This window comes from Bos mutus, chromosome 19 (genome assembly GCF_027580195.1).
Source record: "Bos mutus isolate GX-2022 chromosome 19, NWIPB_WYAK_1.1, whole genome shotgun sequence".
In the NCBI taxonomy this organism is placed as follows: Eukaryota; Metazoa; Chordata; class Mammalia; order Artiodactyla; family Bovidae; genus Bos; species Bos mutus.
This window is the reverse complement of record NC_091635.1, coordinates 38,267,096-38,282,706: the sequence shown is the minus strand read 5'-3', so window position 1 is coordinate 38,282,706 and position 15,611 is coordinate 38,267,096. Positions and strand designations below refer to the sequence as shown.

The 15,611-nt window shown below is 52.7% G+C and overlaps 1 protein-coding gene across 4 annotated transcripts in view; it reads left to right on the top strand.

Annotated features, from left to right (window-relative positions):
* Positions 1-15,611, top strand: part of RAP1GAP2 (RAP1 GTPase activating protein 2) — a 216,497-nt gene that overhangs the window by 188,315 nt on the left and 12,571 nt on the right. For all 4 annotated transcript variants that reach the window (XM_070390219.1, XM_070390218.1, XM_070390220.1 and 1 more), the window contains 5 exons: positions 1,983-2,054; positions 2,567-2,653; positions 4,017-4,151; positions 12,918-13,055; positions 14,781-14,899. In XM_070390219.1, the coding sequence (XP_070246320.1) occupies positions 1,983-2,054; positions 2,567-2,653; positions 4,017-4,151; positions 12,918-13,055; positions 14,781-14,899 (551 nt within the window). The remainder of the gene's footprint in view (positions 1-1,982; positions 2,055-2,566; positions 2,654-4,016; positions 4,152-12,917; positions 13,056-14,780; positions 14,900-15,611) is intronic.

Below are 15,611 nucleotides of genomic sequence, written 5' to 3'. Positions count from 1 at the left end.
GAGGCTCCCCGCCTCCCTGGCGCATCCTCGTTACCCACAGGCCCACGCGTCCTTCCGCTTTCTAGTCCTGAAGAGTCTCTCCCCAGAGTCACCTGCTGCCTCTCTCCTCCTGAGCCCTGCCCCCACCCCTGCAGGGAGGCCTTGGCTGGATTTAGAAAACAGGAAGGTGAGGTTGTGTTTAGGCAGCTTCTGCTTTCAACTCAACCGTCCCCAGGAAGAGGGAACAACAGAGGCTCGGACGTTTGGCTGGAAAAGGGTCAGGAGATGGAGCATGTGGGGTCGAGAATGGCCGTCAAAGGAAGGCTCCTCTCTCCTTTCCGTGGGCTTGTCTGGCTGGGCGACTGGGGTGGATTTAAGAGTGTGTCTTCCCCAGTCAGCACAGACTGCTCTAACGCACGCCTGAGAAGGAGCGGGCACGGGATGGGAAGAAGGGAGAGCAGAGCCTGGCCTCTGGCCTCATCTGCATCAGTAGCCCCTCAGTGGCCTTCCCCTCCCCTCCCCCCAGTTTTGGCTCCACGGGTGGAATTCTTGACTTGTGCCATGGCTGCACGGTGGGTGGTGGAGGGGGAACAGTTCGGCAGCTGGAACCAGCCAGAAATCACGTCAGTCAAACACACACCATTTCCTGACTCGGGGCACTGCAGGGGCTGGGGGTGGGAGTGGCGGCAGCTGCGAGGACAGCCCTGCGCTTGGGGAGAGAAAGTCATATCGACCGGCCCTCTCTGGCTCCCGCCCCTCCAGACCCTGGCAGGACCTTTGCTTGGCCGGGCTCCGAGCTGCCTGCTCACCCCGCCTGGCAGACTCTCTGCATCTGCCCTACTTCACAGGCCTGGGAGGCTGGCGGCGGACCAGCACTGGGCTCACGTTAGCAGCCGCCAGGGGATGGGAGAGGGCAGAGTCGCCAGAGAGGCCTGCAGCCTCTCTGGAGGTGAAACCAGGGCACCTCCGTGCAGAGGTGGAGGAGAGGTGCAGGCGTGGGGCCTGTCCCAGGCCTGGGAGACCCCAGAACACCTCGGTGCCCCCTCTCACCAAGTTCCTGCTCAGCAGGCGGGCCGGAGGTGCACACCCTACCCAGAGCCTGGGGCACCCCCATGCAGAGCACCTTGGTGTCCCCCGACCCCTCATTCCCAGCCTCTCTGTGTCCTCTCTGTAGAGTAGCATCCCAGTCGAATGAGGTAATGAGATAGCATCTCCTGGGCGCTTGTTACTGCCTTAGAATTAGGACTCCCAGCCTGGGCTCTGGTGCTCTGTTAGTTCAAGCCTCACCTAGTCTCACCGATGCTTTGTATCTGAGACCAGGGCTCCTGAACACCAGTCCACCGACAGCACAGAAACTCTTAGGTGCGTTCGAATAGTTACAGACTCCTGGCTTCACCCCAGAGCTGCTGATTCAGTAGGCTCAGGGTGGAGCCCATGCCATTGGTGTTTATTTTTAAACACTTGAAGGGATTTTGAAGTCTGGCTAGGTTTGGGAGTCAGTGTTGTGGGAGAGAGCCCCAGAGCAGGATTGGGAAGCTTTGGATTCTCTGTTCATCTCTGGAGCCTTTGCAGGGTTGGCTCCACAGCTCTGGGCACCTGGTTCCTCATCAGGGATCCAGGGCTGATAATCCTCCCTGTGTCCTCTCTGTAGGGTTAGCATCCCAGTCGAATGAGGTAATGAGATAGCATCTCCTGGGCCCTTGTTACTGCCTTAGAATTAGGGTTCCAGGCTGCTCCTCAACCCTGTCCAGGTGTCTGGCGTCCAGCCTCAGGTTGCAGAGGAAGGCAGAGGAATGCGTGTGGATGGCTCTATGCCGTCCAGCCCCGCTTCTAGGAACAGTGACTCCGGTGTGCCGGCGATGGCTCAGGAGGCATCTTACTGTGTTCTCGGAAGGGGCGGAGGGAGAAGGGAAGTAGATCCCCTGGATCGGGGCTCTGAACACGCATCATCCTCAGCTGCGTTTCCTCCCTCCTGGCCCACACCACGCCCCTCTGTGTTTCAGGTCTCAGTCACCGCCCGGGAAGACGTGCCTGCCTTCGGCCCACCCCTGCCCAGCCCCCCTGTTTTCCAGAAGGTAAGAAATTCTCCTTTCTGCCCCTCTCATATCTGAGACTCTAGGTTTCCACACCTGAGTGGCAGGGAGTGCAGGGGGCCGAATTGGGCTGGAACTTTCAGGAGCACCTGCAGCAGGGTCAGGGGAATCTCCTCGTGTGGGGTCTCGCCCCACCTCTCCTTGTGCTGCCAGCCTGACCCGCACAGGGTCTTTTGTCAGGCTGTTTGACGCTGGGGTTACCTTTCTGCCAAAAGAAGGGTTTTATGCCATGATCCAGTCCCAGGAGCCCTGGGCACAGATGGCTTGCCATCATGGAAATGCCACTGTGGGGTGTGAGGGTTGGTTTCCCAGCCCTGGGGAAGCTGGTTTCTGCGCTGGTATCTTAGCAGGTGGGCTTGGGCTGGGCTAGAGACGATGAAGTGTCAGACCTTTGAGGGGCTCTTCCCAGACCCTCTATTCCGCCTACCACTTCCTGTGGCTGAAGCCCCTTGAGCAACAACAGCTATAAGGGTGGGATGTCTTGTCTGTTCCAGGGCCCGGAGTTTAGGGAGTTTCTGCTCACCAAGCTCACCAACGCGGAGAACGCTTGCTGCAAGTCGGACAAGTTTGCGAAGCTGGAGGTGAGAGCGTGGTTTCTGATCTTCCTCCTGCCCTCCCGGATAGCCTTTTCTTGGGGGGTCTGTTCTTGGGGGCTGTTTAAGATGGGGAAGCACCATCTTTGCCCCTCAAAGCCTTCAGCCTTGTGCTGGTATGGAGCTCTTTCTTCTTGTGGGAACTCCATCCAAACTTTAGGTCTAGTCAGCCATTCTCTGATCAGCACCTACTGTGTGTTGGACTCTGTTCTGTTCCCTGGGGTCCTGGGGTCCTGGAGACAGAGTTTCTGCCCTTAAAGAGCTTGTAGGCTGGTGGGACACAGATAGGATACAGTGCACTAGACTGTGAAGGAGGCCGGTACTGAGGCCGCTTCTGCATCTGGGGAACGGAGGGTGTGTTCAGGGAAGGCTTCTTGGAGGAAGTGGCCCTTGAGCTGCTGAATCTGGGTATCTGATAAATCTTTTGCCGGGAAGAAAGAATGAGAATGGTTATGCCAGGCGTGAGAAACAGAGAGCATGAGCAAAGGCCAAGCAGATTCAGAGCATGACTTTGTGAGCATGACTCTAGAGGATTGAATGTGGCCTAAGCATTCATGTGGAGTCTGGAATGGTGGGAGGCCCCTTTGGCAATGCTAGGGGGTCAGATCAAGAAAGACTTCCAGCTAGAGGTGATGGGGCCCTAATAAAATACAGGAGGGTGTGGGAGAGAGGGGAGATTGAAAGGGAAGAGGGCAGGAAGGGTGGCCAGTTAGAAGCTATTATGGGAGTCCAAAAGACATAGTGACAGCTGCTTATACTGGGCCTAGGACATGGTTAGAATCAGAAAGACATGATGTTTATAAGGGTATGGGGAAGTGGGTTTGTGAGGTGGCTCTTGAGCCTTTGGCTCGGGCTCTTTGCTAACATGGGCACCACTGGAGATGGGTTCTATCTAGACCTGCTATTTGGAGGTGCTCACAAAGGCTAGGTTGCTGGAAGAGTCTGTTCTGATCTGTGTGAATGCCCTCCCTCCACTGCCGCCCCCCGCCCTGCCCCTGACAATGAAGGCTATATACATGGCCCTGGATAAACATTTGGATGGAGAAGAGCTCTGGGTAGTTGGGTACATGGAGGTGGCACCTGGGAAAGAGATCTGGGTGGGGAGTCATCAGGGCAGAGCCGTGGGAGGGCAGGATGGTCCAGGGAAAAGGGGCAGAGGGTAGAGGGCAGAAGGCCTGAGTTAGCTGCAGCATTTGTGAGTGTGGAGCCCAGACAGGAGGTAGGTCCACACCGTCGCCCGGATGCAATTGATCAGAATAGCAGCCCTTGGGCCAGGTGTCTGGATCCCCCCAGGGAGAGGGCAGGCCTCTGCCACCAGTGCCAGCTTCACAACGCCCCTTTTCCCTTCCAGGACCGGACGAGGGCCGCCCTCCTGGACAACCTTCATGATGAACTCCATGCCCACACTCAGGCCATGCTGGGACTGGGCCCCGAAGAGGACAAGTTTGAGAATGGGGGCCATGGGGGATTCCTGGAGTCTTTTAAGGTACAGACACAAGAGTGGCTGGCTATTGCTAGGACAACGAGGTGTGTGTAGGGTGGACCCCTGGAAGACAGCAGGACAAAGTCCTCGTGATCCTGACCCCAGAGCCCAAGTGCCAGCCAGAGGGGGGCGGGCAGCAGGGGCATCACAGGTGTTTGCAGAGGGCAGGGGCATCGGGGAATGTGAGCAGTCAGAGCACCAACAGTGTCTCTGGCCATCTTCTACCTCTTTTCTTTGATCTGTATCATCTCCTCCTGGCCTGGTCTGGTAGGCAGAGACAGGGGAAGCATTAGCAGCAGGAGAGGAGCCTGTGCAAAATAAGAACATTACTGCTTCCATCTGCCTCTTTCTGTGGTCGGGGACGCCAGGGCAGGATAGCAGAGGCAAGGACACAAGCCCTAGGGGTCTCTGGCAGCCAGTGTGGGAGACTGCAAGGGTTGTTCGCAACTGGCAGGGCAGTGGAGAACCTGGCCAGGGCCGGTGGGATGGAGTTACAGGCAAGTCCTTGTGGACTTTGCAAAATGGAGACTTTTCTAACCGGAGAGTGCTACTAAAATAAGTAGTGAACCTCCTGTCTCTGGAAGTGTTCAAGTCGGGCTTTGACAGACACTTGGGATAAAAGGTTAATCATCACATGCTTGCCAAGTGCTGGTTGGTCTACCCAGTGTTTACACCCATCCTCCAATTTGAGCTTGGCTGTCAGCTTGTGCAGTTGGCAGAACTTGGGTCTTATTATCGGATTGATCAAAAAGGTCATTTGGATTTTTCCATAACATCTTATGGGAAAACCCGAACGAATTTTTTGACCAAATCAATATTTTTCACTCACACACCAGGGGATAGACTGAGTGAGGCCAAAGGGCTGCTCGAAATGTTACCCCTACAGGAGAGGTGGAGCCTTGTTTCAAACCCAGGTTTTCTGGTTTTTAGGTCTGTGTTCTGCTGGATTGCCCATTGCAGAATGATTTATAAAGCTGCCATTTTGGTGGCAGTATGTGTGAGGTTGGGTTGGACCTGCCCATATTAGAATCCCAGCCCTATGTGATCCTGGGCATGGTCTTTAAAGTCTCTGAGCTGCGGATTCCTTACCGACAATACAGGGATGATCAATAGGACCTCTGTCGTGGAGTCAGTGGGAAAACTCATTGAAATGATGCCTGGAAAAGTGCATGTGGCCTGGAATACAAGAAGTGCTCAGTGGAAGTGTTAGCTGGTATTACTGTTTTCATGGAAAGTGAAAGCTTAATGCACATGATCCCATCAAAAGCCTCCCGACTGCCCTCTGTGCCCTGTGAGGAAGGCTGTTATTATGGGCATGATAATCTTGGTTTGATAATTCACACTCAGTTTTAATAATGATGGGTGTGATTTTACATGTGAGGAAGCTAAGACTCAAAGAGACAAAGCAGTTTGTCCCGTCACCCAGCAGACACGGGAGTTAAATCTGGGTCTGCCAAATTCCAAAGGCTCTTGTTCTTAACAGCTACATGACCCTGCCTCCTGGTTCCCGACTCTGTTAGGACTCCACCCCTGCTAGCCTGGCCTGGACAAGCCTGGGGTCCATCCCTGGCTGCCAGGCTGGACTGCAGAGAGCAGGGCAGGGCTCTGCTGATCTAGTTGGGGCCAGCTGCTGAGATTCCTCACAGGGGTGGGGGTAGGAGCCAAGCTGCTTGCTGAGGCTGGCGGGAGATTCCTGGGGCATCTGTTTCAGTCCTGATGGTCAGAGCCAGGCAGGGTGAAATAGAAATTGGGAGATCAAGCAGAAAGGGGGATGAGGGATAAGAGACGAGATGAAAGGGGAGGAAGGAGGAAGCCAGGTTGGCTAGCCCAGCCAAGAGAGGGGTGACCATACCAGGTAATTGGGAAAACCTTTGTAGGCTCCCCCCACCCCCCATCACAGCAAGCACATCAAGCTGTTCCTGAGTCCTACAGTCAATGTAATTCATGTAAGACTCGAGCTGCAGTTGGCTAGCTAACATCATGCTGTATATTGCAGACATGTAATGAAACCTTTGTTGCTTTTGGTTTTGCAGGTTTTTTTCTGTATCGAGGAGTTAATACTTAGTTTTTTAGATTTCAAATGTTTCTATAACCTGAAAAAGCGTGTAGGCTGTGGACAGTGGATAAAATGGCCCCAGCAGCTACAGACAGGTTGTGGGTCTAAGGGAGAGTGGCCTGAGGCCATTTGTTCAGGCTCTTGCCTCCAGCTGGGGAAGCAGTAGTATCTTTGACTCCAGGGGGTCCAATTAAAGGGCTTTTCCAAGAGAGATGCTTCAAGACTTTATCATTGCTCGTCTTTGATCCTGTAATCCAGGGAATCCATCTTTTCAACCCTAAATCCTTCCAACTGTAGGCTGAAGATAGACTCGCTTCTGCTTTCTGCTTCCCTGTCTGTCTTTGAGGTAGCACTGTCGGGTAAGGGGACAGTCATGTCACGGTCACCGTCATGGTCAGTCACATGGTCAGTCACACCGAGTAAGCCTTCAGAGCTCTGCCAGTTATGATCAGCTTCTTTTTTGCAAACCTTGCTGGGAACTCAAGTTCTTTCTCCCTGTCCCTTCCATCGTTGCCTGCATGCCTCCCAAGCTGGGGGCAGGCCAGGTGTAGTGGCATGAAGCCCAGTAGATGGGAGGGTTCTGATGTTTGGGCCGTGCCTGTGACCTTGCCTTGGGTCTGACCCAGCTCAGGAAACCGTCTCTAGTTTTGGTATTTCTTTAGGGGCCACTTGTGTGGTGTTGGGTGTCAGAATCACTGGCATTCCCTTGGAACTCCTCACTCAGACCTCCGTGGAATCTTTCATAGGAACGGTGCAGGAAATGACCTCAGGAAGAAAAGTTGCGTGTTTCATCTCTCTCCTGTCAAATTTCTCATCTCATAGGCACGTGGAAACAGAACTGAGAATTCCCAGGACTGAAAGCCATCTCAGCCCTCTCTCCTCTGGCCTCTGTGATTGTTCTTCTTCTACCTCCAGGGCAGACCCATCACTGCCCTGGGTTGTGCTGCCCGGCACACTACTTAGAATAGCTCTTCACCTGTTACTTCAATCCCTTTGGCTCTCATTTAAGCTTTTCTCTCATGAGAAACAGAACCATTCGTTTGTGAGCATCAAGGCATGCTTTTCAAACTGAGATGCTTAGAGATATTCTGAGGAATCTGCCTGTTTACAAACCCTTTGAAATTTTGCACTTTTGCTTTAGATGAGTATCTATCTCACCTGCTTCGCAGGTGGCGCTGGTAGTAAAGAACCCGTCTGCCAATGCAAGAGACATAAGAGACGTGGGTTCAGTCCCTGGGTCGGGAAGATCCCCTGGAGGAGGGCATGGCAACCCACTCCACTAGCCTTGTCTGGAGAATCCCATGGACAGAGGAACCGGGTGGGCTACATTCCATGGGGTCGCAAAGAGTCAGACACGACTGAAGTGACTTAGCACGCATATAGGCATAAGTATCCATCTATCTGTACGTGCATATTTCTAATTATAGAGGCTAAACTTTTACCTTGAAACTCACCATTAAAAGATATTTCTATGGACTAGGTAGGTATATTGCAGATACAGTCCAGGGACCACTGTTGTTGGAGGTCCGTGAACATATTTTTGGAGGCTTGCAAGAAGACTTCTTTAAAAGGAGTGTACATTACTGAAAAACAGTGACCTCTCGACTATTGTTCTCGAATGCCATTCTGAACCACTGCCACCTATTGATGAAGTTTTTATTTGTTCTGGCGGGCTACAGCCCAAAGGGGTGCAAAGAGTCGGAGATGACTGAGCGACGAAGCATGCACGCAATAAAAGGAGAAGAGTGATGATACTTGATGTATCCACATGCTATGTGAAAGAAAGTGAAAGTCGCCCAGTCGTGTCTGACTCTTTGCAGCCCCATGGACTGAATTCTCTAGGCCAGAATACTGGAGTGGGTAGCCTTTCCCTTCCCTACTGGATCTTCCTGACCCAGGAATCAAACTAGGGTCTCCTGCATTGCAGGCAGATTCTTTACCAACTGAACTATCAGGGAATTAATACCCCTACCAATTGAGCTATCAGGGAATTAATACCCCAAGCAAGAAACACAGAGCTAGCCCGCTAGCTAGCTAACCCTCCGCTGACCTCATCATGAAGAAGGGGGATGAAGGACCATGGAGGGGATGGTCACGCAGTGTCAGGGGAACTGGGACCACAGCAACCAGGGAGTGGTCAGGTGACTTCCCAACCTCTGAGGGTATGTGGTAGGTGATGCACTGGTCTTCTCTGACCCCTAGTGGCAGGAGAGGAGCACCGAGCTGCAGAAATCCCTGTAGAAATCCCTACAGGCAGGGCAGCCCTGTAGCTTGTGGCTTGGAGCTCTGGTCTGTCGAGGTGGAGATGCAGAGGGATATTTCCTTATCCCACTGGGCTGCTAGAGGGACCAAAGACCCATTATGGACCTTAGTACTTCCTGACTAGGAGCCATCCCAGCAGGCCAGCAATTAGCACCTTTCTCTCCAATGCCCTTCCCTACCTCTGGTGCTTGCCTGGTATCAGTAGGCATGTCCCCATTAGTGCTCATGTCTGGGCACTGTGTCTTGAGTTTGTTAAACTGGAACACCACAAAACCCATCTGTAAGCATGATAGGTTTGTGGTTGACCTGGAGGAGATGTGCTTCCTCCATGATGCTAACTGGTACTCAGCTCCCTTCCCCAGCTGAAATGAAGTGACATGAGCAGGTACCCAGAAAGTGACTCCCTCTCTCTTTTCTGACTCTCCCAGAGGAGAACTCATTTGAAGGTAAGCCAGGAGGTGAACTGAGGCCTGGGAAACCCTAGTGACTGGGGATGGCGATGCAACCGGAGGTGGTTGGCTGGTAGGAGAGCAGACTGTGAGGACAGGTAGGGATAGTTGTGTGAATTGGGAATAGACGAGTCAGAGATTCCAAGGGCTGGAAATGTTAAGATTTCAGATCAGTGTGCAGAAGACCTTTCCAAAGGTCATGCTGTCCGCTGCTGGCACAGGCAGCCTTGGAAGCAGGAGCTTGTCTGTGGGAAGCAGAGGGGCAGTGCACTGGATGTACTGGGGTGAGTGGGAACAGGTCGAGTTGGTCCCTGCAGGGCTGATGCTCCTGCAAAGGTTTCATGCGCCTTTGCACCCTTGCCTTCTTCTTTCTACAGCACTGCCCTCTGCTCTTATCTTCATCCTTTACCTTCTGCCCAACTTGAGAAGCCTGGTGCTTCCAGCTCTATAGCAGGTTGAAACTGATGGAATACTTTAGACCATGTCACTGGGTGATTTTGTCCGAATCAAGCATTATTTTAGGGTTTGGAGGGAGCCATTGTCTTGCTCTCCTTTGGTCCCTAAGGGTGGAGGAGGAGGGCTGACCCCGAGCTGACCCCGAGCATGCAGGTATCACACGAGGTGTCCAGCACACCCATGTCATCCTCATGTTTATGGGCCAGAGGACTGTCTCCGGGAGGTTCACATGCTGTACTGGGAAGAACCAGGATGCAAACCCCCTCCTGTTTGCTTTGAGCAGCAGATGGCTGCCCTGCACATCCCTGGAATTCCCTGTCAGTCCATTATCTATCTTTCTTGTCTTGTTGACTCAAACAGCGGCATCAGGGGCATTCAAGAAGTTTCTTCCCTGACATCACTGTTGGAGATTTTGTGTGTGTGTGTGTGGTGGTGGTGGAGGGGAGGTGCTAAAGCTTCATGGTTCCTGATCACCTTCAGTCCATCAACCAGTTGAATTATATGTTGAATCTGAACCACTTTTGGGATCCTGGAGCCCTTCTGTTTAGAGACCAGGTTCTGAGTTTGGGTCCTGGCTCCATCTCTTACCTGCAGTGTGACCTGGGTCATCATTTACCTCTAGGGACCTTTTCTATTGGTGCTGTCCTCTCTGCATCTGGGAATGGCAGGATTCCATAAGATCATGTATGTGGAGCTCAGTAGACCAGATACCATCACACAGGGCTTATTACCCATGTCAGATGTTCTCTGGAAAGAGACCGCAGGGAACACATCAGAACATAAATGACTAGTTGACACGGCGTTGCTGATGGCCAGTGTTGGTGGCACCTGAGGGCACCCATGGAATGAAGTGATGTTGAGATTGATGGAGCACTTGATTCATTTAAGGATCGTTGATATTTATCTGGGGACTCCCTAGCATGGTACCCTGCTTTCCCTGCCTTCAGTTCTCCATAAGGTCCGTAACTTAATGATCTTCGCATGATGAAATGAACAGAATGTGGTGGCTGTTTTAACCATGTTGCAGTAAACTGTTGCTCAGTGACTCTAGAGCCTAGACAGGGAGAGAGGAGGAGAGAGATGAGATCCCTTAAGGGGTGTCTTTCGCTCAGACGGGAGAGGCTAGGTGGCATGAGGAATGGGAGGTTGGTAGGTTTCATGCTTATTTGCAAACAGTGCTCCTTCCTGAACCAGCTTCTCTTGTCAGGACGGAAAGGCAGGCAGGTTGTGGTTCTCAGCAGAGCCTGACCTTGAGGAGACACCCCCAGGGGGTCTGCTGTGTGGGTTGGGGGCACCATTCCTGCTGATTTCTTGGGACCACCGTGCTGCAGACCAAGCTCTTCTCTCAATACTTTAAGGGAGGGAAGGAGGTTAGCTCTCCCACATGAGACCACCTGGAGGTTGGCTCGTGGAGTGTGTAAGCTGACACATGCGTGTGCGAGTGTGGGAATGAACCCCGTGAGGATGGGAGCTGTGTCTATATGTTCATCCTTCCACGTCAATTTTCTGAAGCTGAGGTTCTACTGGCTCACACAATAAGGAAAGTCCATTAGCTCACTTCAAACAGGGCTTGAGGTGGCTCATGGTCATCCAGGTTTCTTCTCCTTTCCCCTCTGGCATCCTCAGCTCGTCAGCTTCGTCCCTCAGGCTTGATGCCTCTTGGCCCCCAGGTGGCTGCTGTGGTTTTAGAAGCAGACATGTCACATTTCTTTTGGGGGTCATTGAGGAAACCTTTCCCCAAAGCCCCCAGAAGGCATTCCCTCATGTTCTACTGGCAGGGGGATGAGGGGGTTATGATTTAGTCCTTTGTCTCAAGGAGGAAGAGGGGACATTGGACAATGGTGGCTCTGCTACCAACAAGCGACGTGGCAGTGGAGGGGAAAGGCACCTACGTGTGAGCAACTAAGGCAGTGCGTGCATGTACGTTTGTATGTGGACCTGAGGCCCCGGGGCCCTGGACAGCTACTGAACGCAGAGGGCGCCCCCCACTGGCCCTGGGTCTTTGGCGTCACCCTATTTTTAAGGAACGTGTCCTGTTCCCCCAGCTGACGCGTATGCTTCTTGGAGGTAGGGGCTGAGTCTTCAACTCTTTTGACTCCCTTCCCTTAAATCTCCTTATTTCTGGCACAGTGCTGGGCACACGGGAGTCACACAACAGATCTTATCACTAACAATAGAGTAGCCACATACGTGGGTTATTTATGATGCGCTGGGCCCTCTGTGTGCAAGCTCACCAGAGCCCTGCGGTGTAGATCTCCTCCATCCCACTTCACAGGTAAGTCTCAGAAAAGCCGAGGAACCTACCAGGGACACCAGCTGATAGGTGGTGGAGCAGAGAGTCCAGATATAGTCCTGGCAGTAGGACCCTGGCACTCCATGCTGGTGATCTCTAAGCTGCATTGCCTCCTGGCTGTATTATTGAGTCACCGAATGAGTGATGAAAGGGAGGTGATGGGAGAGAACTTCCCTTCCTAAACATTCAAGTCATCTTTGAAGGCGTCCAGAACCAGGGAGTAGCATCCACGTGGTAGGTGGGATCCTGTGAGCCTTCCCTGGTCAGGAAATCCTCCCCTGGGTCAAGCTGAGCACTGCCTCTGGAGGACTACTGCCCATGAATCTGGTTGCAGAACCACTTTGGTCTGCAGAGCCGCCTAAGGGCGTGGTCATCACCTCCTCGGCCCATCCCTGCTGAGGGCTCAGCAGCCTTGATTTGAGCTCTTCTCATCCCTGCCTGCTCTGTGACAAGCCCCTGGCCATCCTGGTTGTCCCCTCCTGGACACGTCACTGTTTGCCCACGTGCCCTTTGGGCTTTGGTGATCCTACATGGGCCTGAGCAGTTCCATGCCCCCAGCAAGAACCCACGCCTCTGCCCGGTCTGAGCATGCATCTCTTCTTCCAGCAGCTGTGTCAGTTTGGAGGCTTGCCTTCATAATCTCTTAAGCCCCTGCAAGTGTGAGGGAAGGCTCAGTGCGTGGATTAGTAAGAGCTCCTTATGGTTCAGCAAGGTGAATGTATTCCACATTGCACACAGCACACTTTGGGATGATGGCAGAAGGACTAGCTGGTGCATAAATATAGAAATACATTTAATTTGTGCAAGAAAAAGTCATATTGGGGTCAGGCACATGACCATATTTAGTCCCCACGTGATCCTGCATGGAGTGCATCATTCTTGTTTTACAGACGAGGAAGCTGTAGCTTGGAGAGGTGGTAGCCAGACGAGGGTCACCCGGGTTTACTTGGCTGTCCAAATCTCTCTTTCCTCACCTGTAAAATGAAGATAACAGCCTTTGTCCACCTTGCCAGGAGCTGGGACATTGGTCCCTAGACTTCTTCTGGCTGGTGTCCTCTCTGACCTCTGCCTGCAAACAGCCACCCATGCCCAGAGCATGGAGTATATTAAAATTGCAAACAGTAGTGAGTGTGAGTGTGTGATCATGTGTGTACATGCTGAGGGCTGCGTCTGCAGACCCGATCAAGTGGACACGGTCATCGAAAGGGACCAGACTCCAGCCCTTAGGCCTCTGTCATCTGCTCTCCCCGCAGAGGGCCATCCGCGTGCGCAGCCACTCCATGGAGACCATGGTGAGCAGCCAGAAGAAGCAGCATGGCGGGGGCATCCCCGGCAGCCTCAGCGGGGGCATCACCCATAACAGCGTGGAGGTCACCAAGACGACCTTCTCGGTGAGAGCTGCCTGCCCGGGGGTGGCATCCTCCCGGCCCCAGTGGGGGAGGCTGGGGCCAGGCAACTTAGAGCAGGGATGACAGAGGGAAACTGAGGCTGTTTGGAGAGTGAGCCCAGGCCTCTGAAATGGAGCCTGCCTCCCTGGGGTTGGCCCGGCCTAGAGGCCCTTTTGTCATCCTGTTCCCCGAGTTTGCTCGACCACTGAGTCAACCTCAGAGCCAACCCTGCAAAATGGGCCTGAAGTGAGTCTCTTTGCTTCGGGGCTTGGGACCCCTGACTGTGAGAGGCGTGTCCTTGCTTTGTTCTTATTAATGATAACAGTAGCTGTCTCCCACCCCGCCCCCACCCGCTTTGGGCTTTGCTGAGCACTAGGCACTGAGCTATATCATTCGTGAACATTATCTGATCCATTCCAGTGACAGTTCCTGGAGGAAAAGGAGGCCCAGAGGGTTTAAGTGACTTGCTACAAGTCACCCAGCTAAGCTGAAGAGCTGGGATTTGAATGCAGGTCTCGCCGATTCAAAGTCTGAGTTCTTAGTCACTGTGTAGACAGTTCCCAAGGAAGGAACCTGGCAGGTCTGTGGGTTTTAGTCTGGTCAGCTCACACCAGAAGCTGGCCAGCCAAGGAGCCAGTCAATTCTTTAAAAAAGCAAAGTGACTTTGCATTTGCATGGATTAGACTTTTTTCTTTTCATTGCAGAACATGTCTACCACGATACTAATCATTAGTATTATAAATAATGTCCCACAATTTATTTATTTATTTTTTGGCCATACTCCATGGCACGTGAAACCTTAGTTCCCCAACCTTAATTCCATGCTTCCTGCATTGAAAAGTGGTCTTAACTGCAGGACTGCTGGGGGAGTCCCTCACATAATTCATTTAACTTACCAAATGTTTTCATTATTATCTGGTTCCTCCCACAAGGTCCGTGAATGAGCAGGGTAGGGCCGTTTTATCTTTATTCTGTGGATGAAGAGACTGAAGCCCAGAGGGTTTTGTCACTTGCCTGAGGTGGAGGGCAGAAGCTGGGACCTGGGTTAGGAGCCTGATGGGCTCTAAATGTTGGCCATAGGCTCTCATCTCCTCCTCCACGGTCTCCCAGCTCTCCATGGTCCCCTTGCATGTGGCTGAAGCAGAGCCACAGTCTTGGGCTCCCCTTGCCTGGAGCTGTGTGTGCACCCGACTCTGCTGCTCTCAGTCTTATTATTGGGTCCAATCTGTGACACCAGCTTGGACCCATTTCTTGGTAGAGTCAGGAGCCCAGGCACGTGTGCTTGTCTGTTGGGGGTTTGCCATATGACCTAGGCCAAATCTCCTCATTCCTGGGCTCCTTAGCATCCTCACTGGTGAAGGCCAGAGACTGGTCCAGGTCTCTCTCAGGACTCTCAGCTCTGTGGTTCTCAGTCTGAGTCATCCTGTCCTTCTAAATATGTGGGACTCTCCTTAGGGTGACCCTGACCTCCAGGAATTCTGGTCTTTGGTAGATTGTTAGCTGGGTAACAGGTTTGGCTTAAGAACACAGGAAAACAGGCTGCAGGTGGCTTGAGTCTCAGGGTCCCAGCTCCCATTCCCCCATTATTAGATCTCACCTTCCTGGCTGGCTTGCTGCTTGCTGGGATCTCCTCCAGACCAGGGCCTATTTGTAGGTGGGAAAGGTGGAGGAGGAGAAGGAGGGCTGAGTTTGGGGGGTCAGCACTCACTCTGGCAGTTTCATTGGCAGCCTCCTGTGGCGGTGGCAACGGCGAAGAACCAGTCACGGAGCCCCATAAAGCGGAGGTCGGGGCTCTTCCCCCGTCTGCACACGGGCTCTGAAGGCCAAGGGGACAGCCGGACACGATGGTAACTGTCAGTTCTCACCACTGCTGCAGCTGTCAGAGGCGCACCTTGGGGAGGGCTTGGCATAGATCGGAAGATGGCTTCCTGTTGAACCTGGTCCCCACTTCAGACACCTGCACACCCCCGTCACTCATTCACCTCTTTATCCACCAAGGCAGGTTTGGGCAATCTCTGCACAGGACTTTCCAAAGCTTTACAATTTGCATTTTGACCCCAGACTAGAAACACCACTGGGCTTCCCAGGTGGCACTAGTGGTAAAGAGCCCGCCTGCCAATGCAGGAGACATACAAGTCAGGAAGATCCCCTAGAGGAGGGCATGGCAACCTACTCTCTTGCCTGGAGAATCCCATGGACAGAGGAGCCTGGTGGGCTACAGTCCATAGGGTTGCAAAGAATTGGTCATGACTGAAGCAACTTAGTGTGCACGCATGCAGAAACGTCACTACAATTCTTTTCTTTCTTTGCCCCCTTCTTCAGTGCTTACTCAGATATCAGCTCTTATGGAAACCTTTGCCTGATTCTAACAGGCAAAGTTCATCAGACCTCCTCTGGGTTTCTAGAATGCTCTCTCTCTCTCTTTTTTGTTTTAAAATAACTCTCATATTGCATCATACTTCACCTGTTCCTGCTAATGGCCATTATGATCATTTAATCACTGAGCCCACTTATCATTTAATTCAGTAAGCAGCATCATTGAGTGCCTGCCCTGTGCTG